General features: G+C 38.1%; 1 protein-coding gene and 2 long non-coding RNA genes across 6 annotated transcripts; 2 read left to right on the plus strand and 1 right to left on the minus strand.

The window, feature by feature from the left end:
- Positions 1 to 15,625: 15,625 nt before the first annotated feature.
- Positions 15,626 to 18,858, minus strand: LOC131220517 (uncharacterized protein ycf45-like). 4 transcript variants are annotated; one of them, XR_009158651.1, is made up of 8 exons: positions 18,588 to 18,858; positions 18,382 to 18,457; positions 17,762 to 17,939; positions 17,545 to 17,613; positions 16,803 to 16,889; positions 16,493 to 16,636; positions 16,047 to 16,097; positions 15,626 to 15,950 (listed from the first exon to the last, which is right to left on the minus strand). XR_009158651.1 is itself a non-coding variant. In XM_058215386.1 (6 exons), exons 3-6 carry the CDS (start codon positions 16,872 to 16,874, stop codon positions 15,924 to 15,926), a joined length of 294 nt encoding a protein of 97 aa, XP_058071369.1. In that variant the 5' UTR covers positions 16,875 to 16,889; positions 18,382 to 18,457; positions 18,588 to 18,858; the 3' UTR covers positions 15,626 to 15,923. The 4 variants fall into 4 exon arrangements, 2 of the variants coding, with proteins under 2 accessions (XP_058071369.1, XP_058071368.1); XR_009158652.1 differs by lacking the exon at positions 18,382 to 18,457; XM_058215386.1 differs by lacking the exons at positions 17,545 to 17,613; positions 17,762 to 17,939.
- Positions 18,859 to 20,036: 1,178 nt separating this feature from the next.
- On the plus strand, positions 20,037 to 24,987 carry LOC131221380 (uncharacterized). The gene is made up of 3 exons (XR_009159226.1): positions 20,037 to 20,170; positions 20,520 to 20,936; positions 23,169 to 24,987. It is a non-coding gene; the product is annotated as an uncharacterized LOC131221380 (long non-coding RNA).
- A 6-nt stretch (positions 24,988 to 24,993) lies between these two features.
- LOC131221381 (uncharacterized) lies at positions 24,994 to 25,477 on the plus strand. Its single transcript, XR_009159227.1, has 2 exons — positions 24,994 to 25,078; positions 25,238 to 25,477. It is a non-coding gene; the product is annotated as an uncharacterized LOC131221381 (long non-coding RNA).
- Positions 25,478 to 25,686: the final 209 nt, after the last annotated feature.

Consider the following 25,686-nt stretch of genomic DNA (forward strand, 5'->3'; position numbering starts at 1 on the left):
TTCTCGTCATGTCGGATAAATATTGGCAGATTATTGGCTAGGTGGATAATGAAGTTTCTTACGCTCACTTGGACTGTAGCGCTGGGAGAGGGGCAGTGTCATTTGGAGTGTACTAAACCCCGGTGATGATCTCAGAGATGAACTGTACTGATATGTGGACTTATTGAGCAGGAGTTGCATACTCATTCATTCATTCATTCACTATTCACTCGGGCTGATGGTGCATAACTATCTATTATGTGTACCTTCACAATGGCCAGGATCTCGGTTGGAGCGTGCGACTAACCTGAGATGAGGAGTTTACCATATTAAGTCTGACTATCCAAATTTGGTATGAGACTAGTTTGGATAGAAGTCCATTATGATGGACCCCATAGCCTGCGATACTACGTACTACCTTCCCGACTTCACACTCCAGCATGGTCATTTCATTCGCATTGCATATTGCATTACATTCGCGACATATGGTACATTTTACACTATTTGTGTTACTCATCAGGAATGTATATTACATTGCATCCTCTGCATCTGATGTTTGACTCTCTATGACTCATCATTTGTATAGTTGATTTGTATTGCGTATTCTAATATTGTATGACTCATGGACTTGTCAGTATTTTCGCTTACTCTATTATCGTGGGATTTATGATTTTGTTAGTACTTCTGTTTACTCTGATAATTCCTGATTTTGTCAGTATTTCTGTTTACTCTGTAATTCCTGATCTTGTCAGTATTTCTGCTTATCCCGACATTGTACGATTTATGGATTTCCAATATTTCTGGTATTGTATGATTATGATATGGTATTGAATACTTGGTACTTATCTTGTGCACACACTTACACCACTCTCTAAGCTTTTTATAAGCTTATGTACGATAGATGCGTGAAGGTGATGTTAAGTTGCAGCAGTGTTGAGCTAGGAGCATACAGTGGTCTTCTGGAGTTTGATTTTCAATTGATGTATTTCCCTTTCAGCATTATACTCAAATGATTATATTAGTGGATATGTGATGATGATGTTGCCTTTGTGGATTGGGTAATCTTGTGGTTATGCTTATTACGAGTTAATTGTACATCAAAAAAAAAATCCTCCTTATAGGATCTCAAGATCAGAATCTGGCATATAGACGCTAGGAGCCGAGAATGGGGTACTATGGAGGCTGTCGGCACCGGATTCGGTGATCGAAATTCCTGTGAATCTGATTTCCGTGTTTGGGGCGTGATAATCCAAATTTAGGTATGAGACTAGTTTGGATAGAAGTCCCTTGTGGTGGACCCATAACCGGCGATACTACATACTATCATCACAACCTCACACTCCAGCTTGGTTATTTCATTTGCATCGCATATTGCATTGCATCCACAGTATATGATATTTTGCTCATTATGATCTGCATTGCATACTTTGATATTACATGACTCGTAGACTTACCATTATGTTTCCTCTTGTTCTGTTATCGTATGATTCATGATCTCGCCAGTATTTCCGACATTATATGATTATGGTGTTGTATTTATGTGCTTGTCACTTATCTTACGCACACACTTTCACCACCCTTTAAGCTTTTATAAGCTTATGCATGATTGATGTGCGCAGGTGGCATTAGGTTTCAGCAGCGTGGAGCTTGGAGCGTGCATCGGTCTTTGTGGAGATTTAATTTTCGATATATGTATTTCCCTTTCAGCACTGTATTCAAATGTTTATATTAGTGGATATGTGATGATGATATTGCCTTTGTGATTTGGGTATACTTATGGTTATGCTGCTTATGAGACAAATTGATGTTGAAAATCCTCCTTGTAAGATCTCAGGATAAAAATCTGGCAGATGGACGCTGGGAGTAAGAATGAAGCGTGATATTAAGGGTCTTAGTTAATGATTACTGGTTGTGAATGGCTCAATGCATGATAACATGTCTACATTTCGATTTTAATTGCAAATCGTGTTATTACTTATTTATTGATGCTCATATGTTCGATGAAATGCCTAAATGGATAAGTTGCTAAATTTATGGTTTACATGAAATCTCATCATGATTGGCTAATGAATTGTTAGTCCTTAATGATGTTTAAAACTACTTGCAATGTTGGGTTAGTCGACAAATCGCTTGAACTAAGGGATGACTTGAGTTAGGTCACTCACCTTAGGCTTATTCGATCGACTCGGGTCGAATACGAATGACCCACAGTAGATAGACTACGTAGGATGCTTATACCCAATGCCGGTTGTGTTGGAGTTCTCCAAGGTCAATCAAATTAGTTTTACAGTTAACTGATCATATATGTTCACATTTATGACAATGATCAATTGAATTTAGGATACCTCGTTCCCATTGAATAAGTCTACTTATAACCGTTTGTGATACGATCCTACAAAGACTCATGAGCCAGCCAGTTTAAGTTGTCAACCTACACTGTGGTGACATGCTAATTATATTAGTAAAAATACAGTAATAAACCCGACTTACTGATATAAAATTGGGTGACGAGCCCCCCTGTAGTAACTATTGAGCACTAATGAAGGCCATGAGCCTATCATATTATAAATAGAATTGATATTGTGACTTTACCACATTTGTATTTGGGTGATAACCCTTACGTTATTTGTGGTCGTCCTTTATTAATAAACTCTAAAATGGATCAAGAGATACAAGTGAGGACCCGCTATGACTGCATCGAACCTCGTGATTTAGGTAAAGACTCGTGATATAATGACAATATCTTAGTTTCGTCAATTTGCTATATGAACTAGTCTTAATAATCACTCGACTAATCATACATATCAATCACATTACAATAGATCAGGCTATTGTGATTTAGTGTTGAAATTGTGTGATGACTAGGTGTTGGCATTTACGAAATATGCATTGAAGTCGTTTATAAGGGAGTGTTGGATTGTAAGACGCATGTATTATTTCATAATCTCATTCATACATTTAACAAGAGTATTTAGAAAGTGATTGTTTTCCTGCTTTATCATTATCCTTATTAATTGAGTCGATAACATGTGTCACTTATAACTAATAGAACCATTGAGTTAGCTACTCACTCCCATTTGGGATAGTGTTTTAGAATACCAACCAGGCGATATTATTGATGCATGTATTATCGAAATATCAGACGAGTATGTTTAAATCGGCTTGCACCGCCACTGTTATGTTTTGGAGGATTTATCGAAAACTGTAAACTTTACACTTTCATCGTTTTAGGAATGTATATTGTGCCTTGTATAATCCTTATTTGGGCGGACAACATTTTTGAAATTGTATAATTTAAATATTAGCCTTATATTTTCGGATTTAGTTAGTTTTGCTTAACTTTTGATACTACTGATTTAAAGCTACTATGATTTTGATAATATGTGAATGTTAACCGGATTGCGCGGGCACGTGGGAACTTGCCCATGTGAATTTTTGCTAGGTTCACACTTGGGATCGGAGTCTCCATGCTCGAGTATCAAATTTTCAAGGCATGACAATGTGACACTATTTCTATTCATAATAACATCTTATACATAAAACAATATTAGAAAGGAATTTTAACGTTCACCATGAACATCCTCTTTTTGGAAAACCAACTACATGTTATGCTTATCTTGACCGTCAATGCTGTTTAATACATACTAATTTACATGAGTGGCTGAGATGATCAGGAGATTTAATTTGCTTCTTAAGTAATTGGTTGGATCAGATTTGATGGATTTCCTTAACAGTGTGCCTTAATCCAATGGTAAGCACTAAGGGAAAAATATAAAAGGTAGTGATGCTATGGGTGAGATTGATGTTATATAAGTTATTGATTATCAAGAACTCAATCACCATACTAACATCACAGGTGTATGAGATTAATTAAGACTTTTCTTTTATTTTTGAAGCGCTGTGGATAGAACATGGCAAACAATCACACTACTCAAGTGTTTATTTATTCCTCTTTGTAGATTAACATAAAATTTTCCTTTCAGGGAACATTTGTATTGTAAGTTGCTTTACATAATCTACTTATGCCTCTGGTAGCTTATCTTGGTTTGTACTTATCCTCATAATTGGTATGTTTGGAAAACAACGTACCTATCAACCAAAAAGTATAGAAGTATGCTTGGTTTCCAACACAACATTAATACTTAGCTGTCAAGTTTGTTCAGTTCACTGTTAATGTCCATCATCCATCATATGGGCCCAACATTTGAAGTGGATTGTTCATTGTGTTGGGCCCACCATAGCCCTGTCTTCAATGTGAACTTTCTATCATATAGAGCCTACCTCAACGTGGACCATCCACTTTGCAAGGCCCACCTTCAATGTGGGCCTACCTTAGATGTAGGTTGTCTATCATGTGGGCCCCACCTTTAATGTAGACCGTCCACCATACATTGCCCAATTTGAAAGTGGTCAGTCCATCAAACAGGTCCCAACAACCTTCTTACCTATGAACCATGGTGTTTTACTAGACAATGAACAAATTATTGTTAATTATCATTTTTAGCTGATTGTAGTTACATTTGCATCATTAATCTTATTTGCTTTATTCTAGTTCATTTCTTTTAAGTTATATTATTTTATTATTGGAAGATGCAAGCTATCATGGTCAGGCTTAACTGAAAGCTCTTTCCTGAGAGGTAAAAGGAATTCATTATAAGCATGAACCCTTCTTTTCTTTAATTGGTTGATTTTGTGTAATCAGTGGCTATATATGCAACTAATTTTCACATATCCGGTCTTAATCAATCTATTTCGACGCTTAGGGTTATAAGGTATTCGATTCAATTAATTCAAACCGCACTCGGCTCTGGCACACCTAGCACACACGTCACACGTACAGTAGGGACCAACTAATAGAAATCTTACACCAACTTGCCAGCTTGCCGCACATAGTCAAAATCAAAGCCGCTCATTCCGCTAACTTCGATGTCTAGATCTTGTGGCAAGAAAAAAGGTGGATATCTTGGCTAGGCTTGACACAAAGGTACGTTTAAGCAAGAAACTACTGAGAGAGATGGACAGGCAATCCTTGTTTATTTAGAGATTGTCTATGGTAGGCCATTAAATGAACATGATGAGAGGGGCCCATGGCTCAATCAGAGACCTATGGCTCAATCATAAAAGAAGCCATTGCCCGTGGGCAGGGTACAAAACCCATTTAATGACATTAAAAGGGCTAATAAACTTCACGGCTGCATGCCATGTAAAGATACCAGAATTTTATATGCTAAAGCTTGTACTTGCGACACACTGAAATGTGATAAGGTAAAGGAAAATGATCGAGGTCGTCCCAAGTCCAACTGCTTGGACCCAAATTTACGATCCACGCAGTGGATAATTTCCAACTTATCAAGAACGTACAACATCCAATCCTTTGAATAGATAGGGCCCACGACGAGGATGATCTTGTACAAAAAATTAGCCCGATTCACTTATTAGATGGGCCATTCTATTTTGAAAAAGGCTACTTACTAATAAATATTAAAATACAATTATGGTCCACCTGATGAGTGGATGTGGTTGATTTTTCCACAAGGTGATGCTCAAGATGGGGCCAACTCATGGGACAGGTTGGATGTTGCAGGTACATGGAAGATTGGAAGTTATTCACTAGGTGGATGATAACTTATTATGCAACTAATGGTCTTGAGATAAAACATAAGGAAAAAAAAAAAAGTAGGTTCACTGTGATGTTTGTGAAAAATCCATACCGTCCATCCGGTTTGCCAAATCATGTTGACAGATGGGCCAAAAAATGAGGCAGATCCAAAACTCAATTGGGCTGCATGACAAGAACAATGAGGATTGAACGTCTATTGTTGAAACGTTCGTTCGTGGGGTCACTTAAGTTTTGAATCAGACTATTTTTTTTCTTTTTTTACTTGTTACTTCATCCCAGTAGAAATGACCTTATGACTGTATGAATGGCATATAAATATCACGGTAGACCCTAGGGATGTTCAATGGTAGGGATTTTCCTATCCACATTTTCCTGTTGTGAGGCCCACTTGAGTTTTAGATTGACTCATTTTTGGGCCATGTGGTAACATGATTTCAGAAAATGGATGGACGGGTTGGATTTCTCGGGAACATCACAGGGGCACCACCTATAGCTACCTGTGCAGGAAGTTGGTCCGACAGGCTGTGTGGCAGGCAATAGGCGTCCAAAAATGCACGTGTTAAGTTGCTATCTGCATGAGTGATTGGGGACGGACCTGACCGTGGGGTCCACCTTAATATATGTATTATACATCCATACCGTCCATCCATTTTTACATATCATTTAATGTCATGAATCATACAAGAAAACGGTAAATCTCAGGTTGACTAAACTTCAGGAAAGAGTGATGAGTGACCATTAAAAACTTCTCCTGTGCCAAGAAAGTTCTGGAACAAGGTATTCATCTTTACCTACCTGTCATGCAGATCTGACCTTATTTACAAGTTGGACTGAAAATAAACATTACCGTGGGCTTTAGAAGTTTTAAAGGATGGGCATTCAATCACCATTGTTTTACTGTATGGCATTTTTGGGCTCATGCCCCCAAAGAAGCTGGCAAAACGGGTGGATATATAATACATACATCAAGGTAGGAAATCCCATTATCTAGTAAGTTATGCTTTCATACTACTCAATAAACTCTGGTGGGCCCACCGGGCCACCATGAATGTATTTGATTTATCCACACTGTCCATCCATTTTCTAGCTCACTTTAAGGGTTGAGCCTAAAATTGAAGCATATCCAAAGCTCAAGTGAATCACAAACTTTCCTAGGGTCCATGGTGACCACAGACACACAGATGAGCGGAAAATACAAATATTAGCTTGATCCAAAACTTATATGCCCCCCAGAATTTTTCAACAGTAAACATTTAATTTATACTTTCCTATGGTGCAATCCACGTTGATTTGTATACGCTTCATTTTTAGGTCAAGCCCTAAAATTATCTAGTAAAATAAATGGACAGAGTGGATAAAATATAAAATCATAGTGGCCCCACAAATTTTACTCAGTACACTTAGCTAATTGAGTCAACACTCAATCAACTTGCTTAGGTTAGGCCCAAGGTCAAGCCGCACCATGTTGGGTGAGGCCGGCTGCATCTAATCCTCTCTCTCTCCTCTCCTTTTATTCTCTTTTGTATCCTCTCGTTGTCCTTAGTGACCCTCCAATATCTTGGTCGGTGCTGTGGGCTCCACCATGATGTATGTATTTTATTCATGCAGTCCATTCAGTTTTCCATCCGGCTCATTTTAGTGCATGAACCTAAAAATGAGGCAGAACCAAATCTCAGGTGAACCATATCATATAGAACAATGGCGACTATTCAATACCCACCATTAAACGCTTCCTAGGGCCCACTAAAATATTTATTTGCCAACCAACTTATTTATTAGGTTACACAAAGATGGATGAATGGAAAACATATATATGAGCTTGATCCAAAACTTTTGTAAGTTTTTACCCGTAGAAGTTCAATGGTGTAAGATCTTGGATTTACTTCATTTTTGGGCTCGAGCCTTAAAATGAGTTTTAAAAAAATAAAAGAACAGCATGGATAAAATATATACATGGTGGACCCCACAGCACCGATCAGTACTGACGGATACGGGATTGGAGTCCTGTATCCACCGGATCCCATCATGCGGGTTTTATCTACTAATGTATTTTTGTCATTTTGTTGGTGTGAGAACCGCGTGCATAAGTGCTCTGGGTGGGGATGACTTGAGGCAGACCATGGCCCACCATTAAAAACTTTATAGGGTCATTGTAATGTCATCAACCGAGGTGGTGGATCGCTGACCGTGGGCCCACTGTGATGTATTTTCCTTACATCTATGCTGTCCATATGTTTTTACGGTTCATTTAAGGGCATGATCCCACGAATCCAGATCTTAGTTCCACCACACGACTGAAAATAGTAATCAACGATTAAAAAGTTTTTGCTAAGGACGGAGTGTTTATTTTCCATCTAACCTGTTGATATGGTCACAAAGACCTGGACGAAGGGACCACACAAATATCAGCTTCATACAAAAGTCATCCAAAACTTTTGTGGCCCACAAAAAGTGTTTAATGGTCAATCACCACTGTTTCTTGTGATGTGGTCTGCCTGATATTTATATCTTCTTTATTTTTGGGATCATGCCCACAAATGTACAAATAGATGGACCACCTAGATGTAAGGAAAATACATCATGGTGGACCCCACAATCAGTGATCCACCCACCTTAGTCGATAAGTTACGCCCTTACTTGCCACCCAGCTTGGGAATAACGTCACACAGACCTGGATGAGGGGGAAACACAAATAGCATCGCGATCCATAACTTCCGTGGCCCTCAAGAAATTTTCAGTGCTAAGAATTCAATTCCTACTTTATGGTCCACCTGACATTTGGATCTCCCGTATTTTTAAGACCATGCATTAAATTGGTCTATAGAAATAGATGAACGGTGTTGATATACATCATATAAATTGAAGCGGACCCCACTGTCTGAGTCCCTCTCCTTATCCTCGCCCAAGTGCTCTGGAGGGTCCGGATCTGTCAGGCGGTGATATCCGTGTGACATGTAATCCATTCATCATTTTCAGATAGGTAAAAAAAAAAAAAAAAAGTGGCTGATTCAAAACTCAAGCGGGTCACGTTATAGCTAAAAAGTGAGAATGGGACACCCAGCATTAAAATCCTCGTGGGGCCACGGTGATATTTTTGTATAATTATATCCATCTAATAGACTGAATCCCCCCGGGACGAAAGGAAAAACAAAATATAAGCCTGATCCCATTTCCACTTTTCACTGTGGATGGTCCACTTGACTACTGGATCACGATTATTATTAGGGAAACGGCTTGGCTAGTCCCCCTGCCACCAGCTAGGGGTCGGTGCTCTGTGGGCCCCACCATGCTGTATGTGTTTCATCCATTCTGTTCATCCATTTTTAAAGATCATTTTAGGAACTGATCCCAAAAATGAGAGGGATATAAATCTCAAATGGACCACACCACAGGAAAACAATAGTAATTGGATACCCACCATTAAAATCCTCCTAAGGCCCACTGTACTGTTTATTTGACATCCAATTGTTGATTAGGTCATACAGACGCAGATGAAGCGAAAAAACAAAGTTCAGCTTGATCCAAATTTTTTATGGCCCTCAAAAAGTTTTTAATGATCAGCGTTCATTCAACACAGTTTCCTGTCATGTGATCCAATTGAGATTGGGATGTACATCACTTTTGGTCTCACACTATAAAATAATCTAGAAAAATAGATAAAAACATACATCATGGTGGGGCCCACATATCACTGACCACCAGCCATTGGCTGGTGGCAGTGGGAGTAGCCAATCCGTTTCCTATTTCTAGGTTCATGTCCTAAATAAGCTGCCAAAATGATGTAAGCACAAAGATGTACGGAGTAGTTGTCACATCACGATTCAACCTATGAGAGTGGATTAGGTGCAGGCTCTTCCCGTGGGGCCCACCTTAATGTACGTATTGTATATACACGTAGTCATCCGTCTTACCGTTTTGATTTTGAGCATGAAACGAAAATTGAAACAGATACAACTCTCAGGTGGACCATACCAGAAAAAAACAGTGGTGATTGACACCTCACCGTTAAAATTTTCATAGGGCCAGCATAATGTTTACGTACTATTTATTTTCCATCCAACTTGTTGATAAGGTCATAAAAAAGATGGATGAAGGGAAAAACAAATATCAGACTGATCGAAAACTCTTTTAATCCACAAGAAGCTTTTGATAGCTAATTACTGCTGTTTCTTTTAGTATGGTTTACCTTTTGGTTTCATGACCTAAATTTATATGGTGAAATGGATGGACAGCATGGATATACAATACATTCATCTAGGTGGGCCCCATGTTAAGGGCTTGACCGAGTTGGTGAGGACTGGGCTGCACCTAATCTGCTCGCGTAACCGACGGACCATTTATGGTGAACAGGCTCCCTACCATAGCGATCTTAGGAAGAGGAAGCTTGTTCACCTTGTCATGACTCAGGATCCATCAATGTGTAACCCCCTACTCGGACCCACATGTTGAGTGGTCTAATGATTTGAACCCTCCGTGTTGTTAAATCTATGCTACAAGGGATTTATTTAGAATTTTTTGATGAATGGATTATCGTGATTATTAATATACTTGATGAATTTAAATCAATAAAATGAAACTTTCAATTCAATGGCTTGCATTCAACTCTAAAAATAAAAAAGTTAGTTTTGCCATCGAAACGTGATTACGGGAATATAGCTTTTTACCGTTCTAAGGAGAATATGGACGGTTAAAATCATTAGACCAACTAAACGTGTGCCCAGTGGTGGTGATAAAGCCCCAATGGTGGGCAATCAATCCATACTATGGGGTCCACTTGAGAATTGGATCTGATTCATTTTTGGGACCATGCCCTTAAAAATGAGCTGGAAAAACTGATATACGCTACATCAAGGTGGGCCCCACAGTTGGAGAAACACACGTACGTTAACGTGTCACCCGGCTAACACCTAACCCACTCCTGTTTTAATTATTTGTAAACAATATAGCGGATCAATGTATATGAGAATGCAACAAGGTGGAGGATGCTACGACGAAATGAGGTAGCCCTGGTAGGCTGAATGGTTGGGCCTCTCCCTGGTGGGTGTATTCCTTTTTTATCATGTAACATGGATTACGGTTAGAGCTGTACACGAACCGAGTTAGCTCGGTTAATTCGCTCGACTCGACTCAAAAAAGCTCAACTTGACTCGATTCCGAACTGAGTTCAAGCTGAGTTGAGCTGATTTTTGGAGCTTGAAAAAAAAAATTTGAGCTGCGTTCGAGCTTGTCCGAGCTCAAATGAACATGAGCTAACCTCAACTTGAATCAAACTCAGATCGAATCAATTCGGTGACTCGGTTATTTTGGTATTAATGTTGCTCACCAAGTGTTCGATGAAATGACTCAACAAAGTGTTGTTTTGGGTGCATGCATTCTCTACGAGATTGGCTGGTGGCAAGGAAGGTATGGATACGAAACAAATCACTACAAAAAAAAAAAAAAAAAACTTTACATGATAAAATTACCCCCGAATCTTGATTTTGATGCTGCCTACCGAGTGTTTGATGAAATACTTATAAATTGCCGCTGTTGTTTTGCATATTATGAGAAATTGAAGGTGCACTTCATGTGTTTGAGAAAACGTCGCGCAAGCTCAAACTCGGTTCGAACTGGTCTGAGCTAGCCAGTTAGGCTCAAGGACCGAGCCGAGTTGAGTTCGAGCTGGGGTCAGCTACCGGCCAAGCCGAGTCGAGTTGTGCTAAGCTCGACTCGTGTACAACTCTAATCACAGTGGTGTTTATACTTGCCTTTAACACACCTCGTAAGTCAATAAGATGTCGCCATGTGTTGGCACTATGCACGTAATAATGATGAAATCGTACTCTTACTTCAAGATATCTTTTGCCCCACCTCGCTTGGAGACATATTACTTGTCATAATTAAAGTGGTGAAGAGCTATATGGACGTTTGCAAGAAAGAAGAAATGACAGATAACACGTAGCCCTAATTCGTGTGGCATATGTGATCAAGGCAATGTGCTTGACATGTCTATAAAAGACTCACCGAGGCAAGGATCTTATCATAAATACGTATATACATGGTAAAGTCGTCTCATAATCCTCCTAAAATTAGAGATCTTCTCAAAGACATTCAGTGCTCTCGCAGTGATTACGAATATTTGAGAACAACATTAACATTAGAGTAGATGGGAACCAATTAAATTGGGTGTCGATCTGGATCTAGCAAGAGTGATCCTAAAAAGATCCACAGATCTCTACAACTATGCTATTAAGAGATTTGAAAACTATTCCTTATATCTGAAGATCTCTAAACTAAGTAGGAATGATTAGAGATCAATTGAACATCATGGTTGTTAAGAATTATCTATCAGCAAGAAAACTCATTTAGGGTGTCGCTGCCCCTAAAGCTATAAAAGGAGAACACGATGTAGAGCTCCGGGCCCACACAAAATACAATCTATCAATATAGTGCAACGCTACTTTATATCTTAGCTTAGTTTTAGTCCCTCTGCTTTTGTCCAGCTATGTGCAAAATATTTGAGGTGTATGTTATCGTAGATTGCTACTGTCCATCGCCATCACTATAGTAGGCTTAGTAGTATAAATATCAGTAACCTTCCATTGTTAGATCCCAATCAACGGAGTCCTTACGTGGAATATGAAACCATTAGTCCCATCCTTCTGATCATTCACCTCGATCATCTGTTAATACAAGCAATATAGGTATTTATCTCTCAATTTTATTTCTCTATTTTAGTTTATCTTTCTATCAATTATATTCAGTAACAAGTATACATCAATAAAATCGGTATTATTTTTAACCTTCAGTTTTAAATCTACTCATATTCATTTGCTTCAAAAAAAACATAGGTTATAATTATTGGTGAGAGAAAAAGTCCTTAAGACATGAGGCAAAAAGAATCCATTTAGATGAACTAACCCTTACCCTTCTACAAATCTCCTAATCAATGTTACAACTGGTAGTTAAGAGGGTGGGCAAGTCCTTGAATTCGGTCTAAAATGGTCTATTTTAGCGTGCGGGGAAACAGACGTTCAATCAAACTTAAGACAAGTATGACTTTGGCACACCCGCACTATCCTAATCGCATGCATTAACCAAATATAGGCCATCAATAACACTTGTGGCCTCATGTTTGATTGAATTGTGTAAACATATTTTTTAGCATGCCCGGTAGGACCCAATAAGCTACCTTTAGCTTTTCTCAATAGATTAAGATGAGCAAAAAAAACAAAAAGAAGCTAGTTTTATCCCTGACATTATAAAAGAGTCACATAATGAGAGACATCAGTTCGAGCACATCATCGATCGATGTGAACATAGGATCCTCTTCTCAGTCGTCTTTTGATGAGTTCACCATGTACTTCCTCTGATTGGAGGAGCATATGCAGGGTTGTACATCAAGCCGAGTCGAGTCGAGGTGGGCCAAGCTTGCCTTGGCTTGTCCGTGCTCTCCCTAATTTCGAGCTCGAGCTTGAGCTCGGCCTCGAGCTTACCATTGGAGCTTAGTTTGTTTGTCAAACCTTTCGAGATGAGCTAGTGGATCAAGTCGTGATGAGCTTACTTCGAGTCGAGCTTGCTCCTAACCTGACCCAACCTGCACTTGATTCAACCCAGCAACCCGACCTGACCTGCACTCGACTCAACGCAGCCACCCGACCGAACTGACTTAAGCCCCAAATAAAATATTCAATTAATTATATATATAATATTAGATAGAGCTAAAGAGGGTACTTTGTTGTTGGTGTGAGAGAGGGGGGAGAGTTCGGGCGAGTGCAAGCCATACGACTGAGACAAAAACTTTTAAATATAATATATATATATATATATATATATATTCGAGTCGAGCCGAGCTTGACCTTCGAGCTGAGCTAGGTTCGAGTCGAGTCGAGTCAAGCTCCACTTTGTTCGAACTCGGCTCGTTTTCAAAACAAGCTGGATCATATGAAGCTTGGCTTGCCTTGAATCATCGTTCGAGTCGAGCTAGATCGAGCCAAGCGGAGCGAGCTTTTCGAGCTAGCTTGGCTCATGTAAAGCCCTAAGCATATGTAGCAGATCACCGGAGGCACCAGGGTATAACCAAAGATATTAAAAAGATCGGTCAAGTGTTTCTTTCAGAGGATCTTGACAAATAGGAATACCCAGCCTACCCCTAGTTACCCATTGGAGATAGAGCAAAATGGTTTACTGAGCTCTCTACAAGGGCCAACTAGATTGAATCATAAGGTCATCCTATACCACTAGGATAGGTGACAAGAAGAAATGGCTGGAATGGTCGCCCGTACGACCAAATGGAATACCTAGAGGCAGAATGGCTGGCTGAGCTCCCCATTAGGGCTAACTAGATCGAATCTTAAGGTCATCTTATACCACTATGATATGTGGCAAGAAAAAAAATGGTTCGAACGGTCAGTCATACAGCCAATTGGCATACCTCGACCCCCAGAATCAGTATGTACCCAGGGAGCAGTACTTCACAACCGACCTTGATTACTTTGGAGGGCAACTGACCATCTAATTGATGTTGTATGACAATTGTTTATAGCTAAAAATCACAAGGTGTAACCTCTAGTCATTTCGGACATCCAATAAGGCTTCTATAGGACCGAGTATCAAGGAGGGCAACCTCCGATTAGCCTAGCTGGTTATCAAGAATATCAAAGAGTTGAGATGCCCTCCAGGCAACCTCTAGCCAGTCAAATCGTCTAAAATGGATGACATAGAGCATAGGTGCCCAACGGGTAATCTCCGATCGTCCCTCGCTTAATGGCTATCAATCATGTGGCACAAAGGCCATACCCTCTATTGCTGCAGCGATAGCTCAGCCGAGACGAAGTGGTAGGAATGCATCGGGCACTGGACAAGGATTGATTGAGTTACGCGGGTTAGCTTTTTTTATAACTAAGATGGCTAAGGCTTGAGCGTGACTTGATTAGCCCAATGCTTGCATGAACTTTCTTTTTTCTCACTCCCTCTCTCCTCGGTGGATGAATGGGATAGGCTATGGCTATGGCTCTCCCTTCTCTCTTAAAGATGGGTGTTGATGAGGGGTGTGGATAGAATGGATGAGATGTTAAAATAAAAGGAGTGGGGGGTATTTATAGTTGAAATGAGTGGTTCTTTAGTGATTTATTTAAAATTTAGAGGTAAAAGAAGGCTTAAAGAATTGTGATTGGTTGAGAAGATGAGAGTGTTATGTGGTTGAAGGCCTCCGTGAAGAGGATGTTGGCTGAGCTACCGGTGTCAACCAATATCCCACTGCAAGAAAAGACACTTTTACCTACGAAAATTTTCGTAGGCAAAATCCTTTTTTCGGTAGACAAACTTTTGCCAACGAAAATTTTCGTCGGCAAGTTCGTCGCTAAAAGACTGTGGGGAAACACTTTTAGCAACGAACAAAAAAAAAATCGTTGGTAAAGGTAAGATTTTTGCCGACGAAATTTTTCATTGGTAAAACCTTTTACCAACGCTAATTTTTGTAGGTAAAAATATTGACAAAACTTTTTTTACCTACGAATATTTTTGTAGGAAAAAATATTTACAAGACTTATACCTACAAATATTTTCGTAGCTAAAAATATTTACAACACTTTTACCTACGAATTTTTCGTACTAAAAAGTATTACAAGACTTTTACCCACGAATATATTCATAGCTAAAAATATTTAGCAAACGTTTACCTACAAACATTTTCATAGCAAAAAGTATTTACAAAACTTTTACCTACCAAGATTTTCATAGCTAAAAAGTATTACAAGACTTTTACCTATGAATATATTCATAGCAAAAACTACTTAGAAAACTTTTACCTATGAATATATTCGTAGCTAAAAGTTTTGTAAAAATTTTACAAAACTTTAACTTACAAATCTTACACTTAAGAAAAATACTCACAGAACTTTTACCTACGAAAGGTTTCGTAGGTAAAAACATGGACCCGACTTTTACCCACAAAAAAATTCGTAGGTAAAAAAGTGGATATGACTTTTACCTATGAAAATATTCGTAGGTAAAAGTTCTTTTTTTTTAAAAACAATTTCCCAATGTTCCAACACAAAATTCTTGATATATACCCAATATACACCTGTTACAATATATTTGATCATATTCTTCCTGATATACACCTGTTATGTAATATATTTCATCATATTATGACTTAGGCATCAGTCTAATGAAGGACATAGAAAATAAGGCAAAAATGTGATGTTGGCCTGAGAAATTTGTTCAGGGACAACCTTACGTGTTTAAGGTGTGTTTATGATTTATCAATCTCCTTATTAATGGGAATCAATACAACAATTAGTAACTGTGCCTTCACTTATACCCATGATCAAGTTTTGACTCATCAGTCAACCAAGGTGAATCTGCATTCCTAGTTTTGAAATAATTTGTCAAAAGCCTATTCTAGCCATATGTTTAAAGTAAATGCTTAAAGTAGTGCTGGCTACGGAGGTTTTGATATCATTACCTCAACCAAGGGCTTTTTACCATGGAGCAACATATCAACACTCCTTTCAGTCTGCATAGAATAAAAGAATAATATAAGATGCATAGATTAAAAGAATCATATAAGATGCAAGGATTATCACCCATGATCATGTCTCGAAATATTCTGAACAAATGTGTGCAATGAGCCAATGACAAACATATAACATGAGTTCTTTTACTTTTAGATAGGAAAAGACCTATATCTGGAGCTAATAATTCATAAATAGAGTGCAAATGAATGAAATGTAAATAGAGTACATAGATGCTGAGAATATCAAAGTTTGAAGGCATGTTTTCTTTATGGGCTACACTACTGTAGTTTCCACCATTTTCTTCAAATGGTGGAGAAGACTGATCCACTGTACATGCGGCATGAATGGATGTCATTCCAGGCCATCCAAATTGTGGTCCCAATTGTTGACATACCCGATGCGTGACCCAATATTTCCTTTCCCTCATTTCAATCAGAAAATGGAAGGTTGGAGGAGCTTTTCTAACAAGAATGCTTTTCTGACAACCTCTAGCATGGGCTTCATCATCTCCAAGAGTAACAGTCTCAACTCCCCCAACCTGGATATAAATTGACTCAAGTCAAATTGAATAAATTGTATAAATCGTTGTCTCAAGCTTACAGCCCAAAAGCTATATTCATTGAACAAATCTAACATCTGACTTGATACAAGTGTGTGCATAATCAGAATGGTTCATCAGTCGATCCCCAAACGAGGTTTCTCACTTGTCGGATGTTCAAATTCCATTGCTGACTCAGGTCCAGTCCCAGATTTGCTCTTTGTTTTTGTGCCACCATAGACAAAACTCCCAACTATTAAATGTACAAGACCAATAACCATCTGGTTTTGTTAAAAAATATAAGCACTTCTCTAATCAATGCTAAAGATCCACATTTTTCAGTAACAGAGTTACTATTCATATAAAAAAATGCCCCAGATAACCAAACTGCATCAAAATGTGATTAACCATTGCCTTGATAACCAAGTTGCATTAAAATGTAATGTGTCGATCTGTGCATGTGTTATATAACTACAACATGTGTTTTTCCTGACTTCATTGTGTTCAACACGCATGATCCTTGTTAGCATCACCCACCTGTAACCAAAATTAAAAACTCGCATTGCTCTGTTTTCTCTACTTCTCTTTCTTTCGAGCCCTTTAAAAATCCCAAAAACCATTTTCATTGCTTAAAATCTTCAACAAAAAAAAAAAAGAAGCTTTGTCTCTTATTCCTCTTTTCTTCCAAAAAAAACTCCAAAACGTTATAAGAACCAGAAACCAACATTCCAATAACGGCTGGAAAAACCCAGCAAAGAAATCCAAAAATAAAAATAAAAATTCCTAAACAAACGGAAAATACAAATTAAATAGCTTTTTGCTGAAAAGAAACAGATATCCCATATGAGAAAAAAGAAAAAGAAAGCAAATCCAACCCCAAAAAGAATTAGAGAAAAAGAAAAAGCAACCTGCACATATATGGTGTTTTGATGAGCAGTAGCTTTGAGAAGATAATCAGTACCCCAATGAAAAGCTTCCTACAACGAATATCATCGTACAAAAAAGTTATGCAGCAAAATTGAAGAACTAAAAATATAGAAAAAGATAAGGATGAGATGTCAAAGATAGAGAGAGAGAGAGAGAGAGAGAGAGAGAGAGAGAGAGAGAGAGAGAGAGAGAGAATACTTCAAGAGCACATGCTCATCCTCTCAATTATAAACTCTGAAAAACTAAGCAAAATCTGCATTATCTAAAAACCAAATAAACATCCAACAATTCATGGGCTGAAGTGAATGCTTCCCCATACTTTTGTTCAAATATTAATCTTTCCCGCTCTTTCTTTAGATCCATAGGTGCCTCAAACCTGTTGGACAGTCATGGCCTGAACAAAATCCGCAATATATAGCCTCCAAAACAGATAGTATTCAATTATCAACTTTCTTTCAGAAAGTTTTAAATCTCAAGTTTGTAACACTGGAGTAAAATGGGAAATATGGCATGGACATTTCAAACATGAGAATTATCTTCAAATTACCCCACATTATGATCCCAACCATTGAATGAGTGGGCCTTGCTAAAACTTGTTGTCCAACTATTTTTGGGCACTCAGAAACATCCAACCAGTAAGATATTACAATGTGTGACCCATAGATTGGTAGATTTGGAAAAGCCAAACAAATGCACCAAATGGACAGAAAAGATAGCTTATGTGTTCAATGTCTTGTGCATCTATTTTTATTTCATGTTGGGAAAACACTACTTTTGCAATTGGTGCAATATTTGAATGGAAAGTTTTGTTCTCGCACCTTATGTTATATTGGTACACATGGCTGTATGTTGTTGCAGAAGGCTCTACCCATGTGTGGGCTTAGCAAAATTCACCTAGAAAATATGCCCAGGTCCAAGAATCAGGTTGGTGTCAAACTAGGTGAGCTAAATGTATGCTAAAGAAATGGACAGTCAGCATTTAATCTATATATATGGCTTATCAAATGATAAGAGTTAGACTGACCAGAATTTTGGGTAGGGAAGGCAGGATTGTGACCTGCACCTGCACCTGTTGGGCAGCTTTGATCATAGACCTATGTAAACTCCCCGGTGAAGCATTGTGGACCTCCTCCTAAGCCTACACTCTAAATAACTGTTTCACTTTGAATGAGCATATTACATCCAAACGTAGATAAAGTATTGATACATCTCAAGCATTACAGAAACAACTTATTGCATTGACGTACTGAACATTAGTAGGCAAACCAAACCACAACAAAAAAAAAAAAAAAACACACACACACACACACAAATGCCTATCCTCAAAGCATTATTCCACTTTTCAAGCTAAGAATTCAAATAAGGGTGCCTAAATGCCCATCCTTGTAATGTTTTGCCTACTTTTCAGGATAAAAATCATGGTAAAGCCACATGCTATTCTTGAGGCATTTTGCTCTCTATTCAAGTTAAAAATTTTGGCAAGGGCATGTAAATGCCTATCCTTGAGGCATTTAACCCACCGTTCAAGATAAAAAAAATTTATGTAAGGGAACCTAAGTGCCCATCCTCGATGAAAATGTCACATCTTTTCAAGATAAAAATCATGTAAGAGAACTAAATGCATTTCCTTGATGCATTTTCATCACTTTTCAAGCTAAAAATCAATATGCCGGCATGTAAATTTGTATCCTTGTGGCATATTCCCACTTGTCAAGGTAAAAATTGGAGTAAACGCACCTAAATGCCTATCCAAGAGGCACCTAAATGCCTATCCACTTATCGTGGGCGCTTTATTGAATCATCGTGGTTCTAGTATGAATCTAAGGTTTCAATCGATTAATAGGGTCTCCACAAGAGAATTCAAATCAATAGTAAACAAAACATATAGTAAATCCACATTATGCACAAACAAAAACAGAGAATGCTTGATTTTACTTTGTGTTCTTATGCTAAAATCGCTAAATATTTCAAATACTAAAATCCAAATTCTGAATATACCTAAATCATCTCCTAAATTTTCCTATTCCCCCAAAAATCCCCAATTCCTCTTCTATCTCTTGTATGGTACATATGGAAACTCAAAGCGCTTTTAAGAAGTCCAATGTAGTGCTTAAAACACTATAGAAGAAAGAAATCAAGATCTCATGAGTTGATGAAAAATGTAAGGAATTACAGAGGAGGTACTTTTCATAAAACAAAGCTTTGATCTAAAAGAAATGGGGAAATGTGCTCAAAGTGGTTTATAAGATGTCTTCCAACCCTTAATGTGTGTCAAAATACCCAAAGTAACTTTGATTTATGGTCCTTAACAATACCTTACAACATTATGTTGATAGCACCCAAGCTGCTGTGTGCATCTAGGCACCTTGCTCCAGGCACTCACTTGGGGACGAAGCCTCATTTGCGGCATTACCTATTTATTTTTCACATTGTGAAGGAGACTTGGGTACGGGCTGGACGGTGTGTTATGGATTTCACTCTCTACACTGGCTCCCTTGGGACAACATTCTTACTTTTCAAAGCATACAAAGTCATCAAGAACAAGAATGATCTCAATCTCTGCATTGAAATTGTGAGGGCTTGTGATACTGCTTCACGAGAATCAGGGTACTTGTGTGAATCTTTTTCTTAGTTAATTCCGTATATCTTTCACCTATCTTACTCAATTGATGTGAATCTTTGCATAGGTACAATATCCAGGCTATCTCTAAAATGATTCTGAAGAATGTTTAGTATGAGAAATCATTGAAAAACTCTGCATTGATCTTTCAAAATAAAATAAAAAATATGCATTGCTTGGGTGACAATATGGTGTAATAACAAACGATCTTGGGATATGCTGTGGATTGTGCGTGAAAGGAGCCTCTAGAAGGAGCATTTTGTTTTAAGGTGGACCTTGATGGGTATTGCACTATTATCATCTTGCTGCTTACTGTGTGCATCTTTGTATATGCAGACATGTGACATTCATCTGTGGTCAGGCTGGTGTGTGCACCCTTGGTGCCATGGCTGCAAAGAACGCTGGGGATCATGCACTGCTCAACCACTACCTATCCCAGTTCAAAGCGGTAATGCTTTGAAAAGTTGTTGGCTAGAAAGTTCGTAATGGTTGCCTTCTCGAGCCGAAAAAGATATTTATGCGGTAGTAAACCATTGTTTCTTTGTTTGGAATTCTAAATGCTTATTGGTTACCCTGGTAACTCTTGTGTACTATCCATTTTTTGTTCCTTGTCAAATGTACTACCTCATTTGGCCATCACTTCTCTTGGGGGTTTCTGGATTGTGTATGAATTGCCACTTCATAGGGTATGGTCATGAAGGAAATCATCAAGGATGGAATACGATTAGCCAACAAGGGTAGTTGCCCATTGATGTACGTAGCATTTTTTTTGGTCCAATAAAGTCAATTCTGAAAAGGCCAAGCTATATGTCCTAGAGGGGGGGTGAATAGGACAATGCCAAATAAAACTTATAACAGCGAAAATAAAAAGAAAATGATAGCCAAAGTAAATCACAAAGCAGTAAATTAAAATAACCTCAAAATTCAGATCTTGAGAGGTTGATACAAACGTTGTTCTAAGGACAACCTTACACCAAAAACCAGAGTTTATGGTAGGACAACCTTATTTCTAGAAAGATCTTTGTATCAAATCTCAAATCGAAGAGGAATACAGAATTAAATACAAACTGAATTGAAATAAATTGCAATCACAAATGTATTGTTCTAGGGACAGCCATACACCATAAAAATGGCAGGGCAACCTTGCTGGAACAACTTTCAAATGAAATTGAAAATCAAGCTGATAAAGGAATAGCAGAAAATAAATTCTAAACTATTATAACATTCTCACAAAGCTTGAATAAAATAATTACAACATTCACCACCATACATACATCCCACAAAAATTAATTAAAGATTAGAAGAATAAATCAATCAACCACAACACAAGGGTTTATAGTGGTTCGCCTGTGTGTTCACCAACTGTTATACAACAGCCACACAAAATGCTACTCCACTCCTAATATCCTCACACAGGGGATATTAGCGTTCACTAAAAATAAGTTTTCCCAGGTTCACCCAAAACCTTTACAATTGTGTCTTTGTTTGTGGGCTTACACAATTAAAAAATTCCACTTCTGAGTTTTCCTGGCTCTCCTCAGAAAACCAATACAACAAGATTTTTCTGGCAAATCTTGAAAGAAACCAAAATAGAAAGGAATTTACAATTAAATGTAAAATACCTGAATATCTCCTTCGTTGTAGTAGCCCGGTAGAACCAAATTAGAGTTGATGATTGAATGTCCAAGTTCAATGTCCAGTACTCAATTACAATGGTTCTAATTCTAATAGATTTTAAATTAAACCAAATAGGGCTTGCCTTAATTGATTTTGATTCCAAAGAAAGGGAATAACAATTCCTCTTATCAAATCAGATTGGAATAGCAGAAACAAAATCAATTAAATAAAGCTAAGGAAAGAGAATATTAAATAAGCACACTTAGCTTAGATGGAGCACAGAATTATCTCTCAGAAGTTCGACAAAGATTGGCTTGAACAGATTAATTAAATTGATGATTTCTTCTGAGATTCGTGCACTATTTATAAGTGAGCAGATCGTGTCTTCGACTGGTCTAGGAAGCTCTTTGACTAGTCGAAGCAATAACAGATATTTGAAAAATCCGGCGAGATATGCTTTGACCGTTCTACGACTGGTCGAAGGTCTCCTACGACTGGTCGTAGGTCACCTACGACTGGTCGTAGGTCACCTACGACTGGTCGTAGCTCTCCTTCGACTGGTCGTAGGTCCTAAAAAGCTTCGCTGGAATTCGAGTTAAAGATTTTCGACTGGTCGTAGATGCAGTCGACACTGTTCCTACGACTGGTCGAACAGATTCCTGGATTAGTCAAAGCCTAACAGATTTCATCCGGAATTTGTAACAAACTCACGACTGATCGAGGAATTTCTTAGACTAGTCGAAGCAAGTCTAGGACTAGTCGAAGAAGGCTTAGGACTAGTCGAAGAACAGGCCAAACTCATGTAAAATAAACATTCGGTTTATGTATCCGAAATGACCTACTTCTAAGGTCAACCTATGGTCAGTCAAACCTCAATCATGAAGTATGGACATTGAAACATTAGGAACAAGTGACCTTGAAGTATGAGCCTTGAAGTCTTGATGTAGATCAATCTTGAAATCTTCATGTAGCTCAATCTTGAAAGGGTCTTGAGTTCTTTACCAACTGCCTTGTACTCTTCAGCTTGAGTCTTGTCTTGTGAGCTTAGCTTGTTCATGAATGTTGATCCTTGAGAGAGCTTCACTTATGCAAGTTATATATAACATAACAGTGATTTTGGCACCACAAATTTGACAACAGACAGGGATATAAACTATAGCACTTACAAATTCATGAGAATCCTTTGGGTTGTTTTTCTGAATCTTCATCTCTATCTCATCAATGCCTCTTATATTTATATTCCTTTTTTTTTAATTTAATTTTTTTATCCTTCCAGTTTCGTCCTTGGTATTTATTTAATTTCTTTTCTATGGAATTTTCTGATGTTGGTTTTCTTTTCTTTTCCATCTTTGGGTCTATATTTCTCAGTTTTTCTTATATGGAGGCTTTCTCAAACATATGTTGAGTTGCTGGAAATCCAAAACTCAATGATTGTGGAAGAGCACGATGTCTCATGTGAAGCTCCAATCCAAAATGAGTAAGTTGCAGGATAGTCCATAGAGTGAGTGAGGTTTTGAGAAGCTATCACCAGACTATCATACTGTCAGATCCATCTGAGTTATGGGCTGCATATAGGTGGTTATACCAATGACCCTATAAAAATAGAGATCTAAAAATACCCAAGAATTCTTTTATTAGAGACGATACTGTTATTACTCCTTAGTTGTTGTGACTTGTGATTAATGACCTTTTTATATATAATACATTGTCAATGATGATGAGGAACTGACGAGGGCCTCACAAGCATTGTTGTGTGAAAGTAACACAGTTTTGAAATAGTGATCGCTCAGTGGTCATCAAGGACTGGATAAAGCTCCACAGGTAAAATCTGGATCTTCTTCGATTGTTTCATTTGTTTCTTTTAACTATTTAACTATGCATTGTTGAATTCTTCCAATGGGGTTATAGGCCTTATAGTCAATCCTTGGTGTGGCATGTGGGTGTGTTTAACTTAGATGTAAATATTATCATGTAATTCAAAATGAGCAGAAATAGGCATAACCTGTTTTTCCATAGGGTCGCCCAGACGCTTGAAAATGGTGTTTTATTGTTATAGGTTGGCCTCAAGTACAATGAGTCAGTAGTAATAGTGGTAACTGGATGCCCCAATGGTTGTGCCAAGCCTTATATGGCTTAGCTTGGACTGGCTGGCAATGGACCCAACAGATAATGGGTATTTCACATGCTAATTTTGTCAGAAACTATAGATCAATGTTTGGGTTATAAAGAAGTGTTCTGTAGCAGACATCAGAGTGCATCATGTGACAATTACCACTGTGGGCCCACTGGCATGGAAATGCTGCAACAGGACATTGTCGCATCCGAATGCATCATGGCCCTTCCATTTTTTCCATCAAATGTTGTCTCTTTTTCGCCAATGGTAGGCCCTTAATGCAAATGGAAGATTTGAACCCAACAGATAAGATAGACATGAAGGATAATGATTTCTTCCAGTGAAATGTGGTTAGAGTTAGAGCTAACAAATGTTACTCGGAAATGTCTATTGCAATGTTAATATACACTGGTCTTAGTTTGCATTTGCTACCCTTCCCAAAGCCACACCAATACCACTATCATACAAAAGTAATATCACTGTTTTTTAAGTCTCTGGACAATTCTAAACCTTACATTCCTGCCCTGTTTCCCAATGGTCAAAAACTTGAAATGGTTCTCTATCTCTTGCATGAAAGATCAAGATCAACAATCTTGATCATCGAATTTGTGTACAGTAGCGGAGGTAAACTGGCCACCAGGATTAGATGACTCTCTGCTTCTTCTCTTCCTTGTTATGTTTCCACCAGGTTCGCAAAACTATATAAATTTAGAAAATCTACGAAGCTTCTATTAGAATTTTAGAAATTCTATGAATTCGGCTACATCAACATAGAGGTTGAATTCAACTACCCAATGAAGATGAAATTCTGTGAATTCCGTCTTCATTGGGTAGACAGTTTCAAGGGAAGCTGGAGGGAATGGAACCTGAAGTTGTGGGTCCTCTGCTGCTGCAGGAAAATACTTCGACATGCCAGTATTTGTGTTCTTATAATTAAAAAATGTTAATAAAATCCTTGATGAGGACTTCTGTTCCATTTATGCCATATGGGGCAAAGATTGTGATTCAGTCCTTTTTGTTCTTGTTTTGTAGCTTAACGAGGAGTACCAACAAATTTTATTTTATTTTTTTTCTGATATTGATGATAGATATGGACAACCTACAATAATTGGATCATTTGGTAAAACTGGAGTACCCAACTCAGATGCTTGGATATTTGTGTAAGGTATTCGCCACACAGACTTGGAATTCTAATTCAGTTGGGGGTTTTTTTTTGAAGACACAGGGTGTCCCCACCTCTTTTTTGAAGTGAGACTAATTCAATTGGGGTTTTGAACTGTATCTTCTTTATAGCTATAAACAAATAATAATCCTTGGGCATCAGCTTTAAGAATGATCGTCTAGAAGAATTGGATGCTAGGAAACAGTTCTATGGGGCAGCATTTGCACTGCACAGGTCATGCACCAAGCTAGCAAAGTCCCCTACTTATTGGGCCTTGATTCTCATGACCTATTACAGCTGGCAATGCAGAATTTCTGAGTTTGCCACTTGAGAGTCTTGTGTATGTTGCCAAATTGGATAAATCACGAGGAACACATGCAAGACCCAGTCATCGGAATCTGTAAGTTAGTCATGCACCAAGCTAGCAAAGTTTCTTTCTGCTTATTTAACTTCATTTATGTTTAGAAAACACTGATGTTTGTTGAAAGTTGAAACAATTGATTCATATTTTTAATATCATCCCTTGTTTCTTTGATGAATGGGCATCATATGAAAAAAAAAAGTCGGGTCCACAACGCATAATAAAGTACACAACATTGCAATGTTTTGGA

Source organism: Magnolia sinica, chromosome 12, assembly GCF_029962835.1.
Source record: "Magnolia sinica isolate HGM2019 chromosome 12, MsV1, whole genome shotgun sequence".
NCBI classification, from domain to species: domain Eukaryota; kingdom Viridiplantae; phylum Streptophyta; class Magnoliopsida; order Magnoliales; family Magnoliaceae; genus Magnolia; species Magnolia sinica.

Excerpts from the sequence above, each read along its gene's own strand:
- LOC131220517 (XM_058215386.1), bottom strand. The coding sequence starts at position 16,874 with ATGGTGGCACAAAAACAAAGAGCAAATCTGGGACTGGACCTGAGTCAG. Across the intron at positions 16,637-16,802 it reads GGAATTTGAACATCCGACAA|GTTGGGGGAGTTGAGACTGT; the intron begins GTGAGAAACCTC and ends ATTTATATCCAG. Across the intron at positions 15,951-16,046 it reads GTAAAAAGCCCTTGGTTGAG|GAATGCAGATTCACCTTGGT; the intron begins GTAATGATATCA and ends TTTCAAAACTAG.